General features: G+C 40.5%; 1 protein-coding gene across 1 annotated transcript in view; it reads right to left on the bottom strand.

Moving 5' to 3' along the window:
* Positions 1–1,404, bottom strand: part of LOC105162008 (probable flavin-containing monooxygenase 1) — an 8,479-nt gene that overhangs the window by 215 nt on the left and 6,860 nt on the right. Inside the window, exons 4-6 of the mRNA XM_020693893.1 lie at positions 1,164–1,342; positions 325–680; positions 1–136 (exon numbers count right to left, since the gene is read on the bottom strand). The exon at positions 1–136 is cut by the window's left edge and continues 215 nt beyond it. Coding sequence (XP_020549552.1) covers positions 1–136; positions 325–680; positions 1,164–1,342 — 671 coding nt within the window. The remainder of the gene's footprint in view (positions 137–324; positions 681–1,163; positions 1,343–1,404) is intronic.

The following is a 1,404-nucleotide window of genomic DNA, read 5'->3' as shown; positions in this document are numbered from 1 at the left end:
GACGCTCGGGAGCTTGAATTTGCCGTCTACTAACCTCGACAGCCATTTGCACCGTATTTCAGCTGTGTGCAGATTTGAAACGCTCTCGATGTAACCCACAAATGCCGTGTTAGGAATCATAGGGTTGATTGTGCCCCTGCAATCAAACAACAAATTAAGAGAGCGCGCGTATCGGATGCAGCGTGCCTGCTCACTACTTATATATAAGGTAAAAGCATCCACCCACTTTAAAGAACATAAATAAATTCAATTTTAGTCCTACGACTTAAATAGAGTGGCATTTTTGGTCCTGTACAAATCGAGTTTTAAAGTTACATTAATTACCTGTACAAGGGCATCATGCCAGAAGGAAGCTCGAGTAGGCTACGAAAAGGGTCTGGAACTATAGCTTTGAGCTTGTGTTTGCCATCAAAACCAGTAGCAAGAACCACAACGTCAGCATCCAATCTGCTGCCATCCTCCAACTCAATCCCTCCCTCCCAAAACCACCACTTGGAACAACCTAATCTTTTGAAACCTATCTTCCCTTTGTCGGCTTCTGTGAAGAAATTTTCAGGCAAGATTGCCATCTGACACGACGCGTAGTCTTCTTCGAAAGGGTGATCAGGTTTCAGACCGTACTTCTCCAGTGGAAGCTTCCATGTTAAGTACCACTCGATCACCTTCGATATTGTTCTTCTCTGTTAAAACAACGCAAAAAGACTTGCTTTAGAGCATGTTTGGTTCTCGTGAGCTAACTTTTTAAAACATCTTATAAGATATTATTAAGTGTTTTTCTAAGTTTTTAGGAAACGAGCTAATTATAAAGTTGAAAATTGAGATGTTCGGAGCTTGTAAGCTCTTCTGATCCCGCAGTTTACGATCTTTGCACATTTGATTCCATATGATATATTATAGTATTTTTGGTCCCATAGGATAAAAATTGTGGCACATTTGGTCCCATAAGATAAAAAATTAATATAGGATTTTTGGTCCTAAATACTATAATTTTTAGCCTATTGGACCAAATACGCTAAATCCGTAATCTGTTGGTCCAAAAATGCAAACACTCTCTATTGTGTGGGACTAAATCAAAATGTAGTTCCCCTATTAAAATCAAACATGAATTTGTTTGTGTTTTGGATGAAAATTGAAAAAGAAAACCCTAAAATGTAGAGGCTGACCATGGGAGAGAGCATGTGGCAGAGGAGTGTCCTGAGGAATCCCTGATTAGGTCTTTGATGTAGGAACTGGGATGCCCTAGTTGAATAGAACATGGAAAAGGGCAAACCCCAAACTGAATAATGTGGAACTGTCCAGTGCAATGTTCTTACGACCATCGTGCACGCTTGCCCATCCGCTCCTGCAACCACGGTCCAGACACCCCATTACATGATCATTCATAAGTTGAACTCATACGATCAT

Source organism: Sesamum indicum, linkage group LG5 (assembly GCF_000512975.1).
Source record: "Sesamum indicum cultivar Zhongzhi No. 13 linkage group LG5, S_indicum_v1.0, whole genome shotgun sequence".
Taxonomy (NCBI): Eukaryota; Viridiplantae; Streptophyta; class Magnoliopsida; order Lamiales; family Pedaliaceae; genus Sesamum; species Sesamum indicum.
This window is presented reverse-complemented; position numbering and strand designations above follow the sequence as displayed.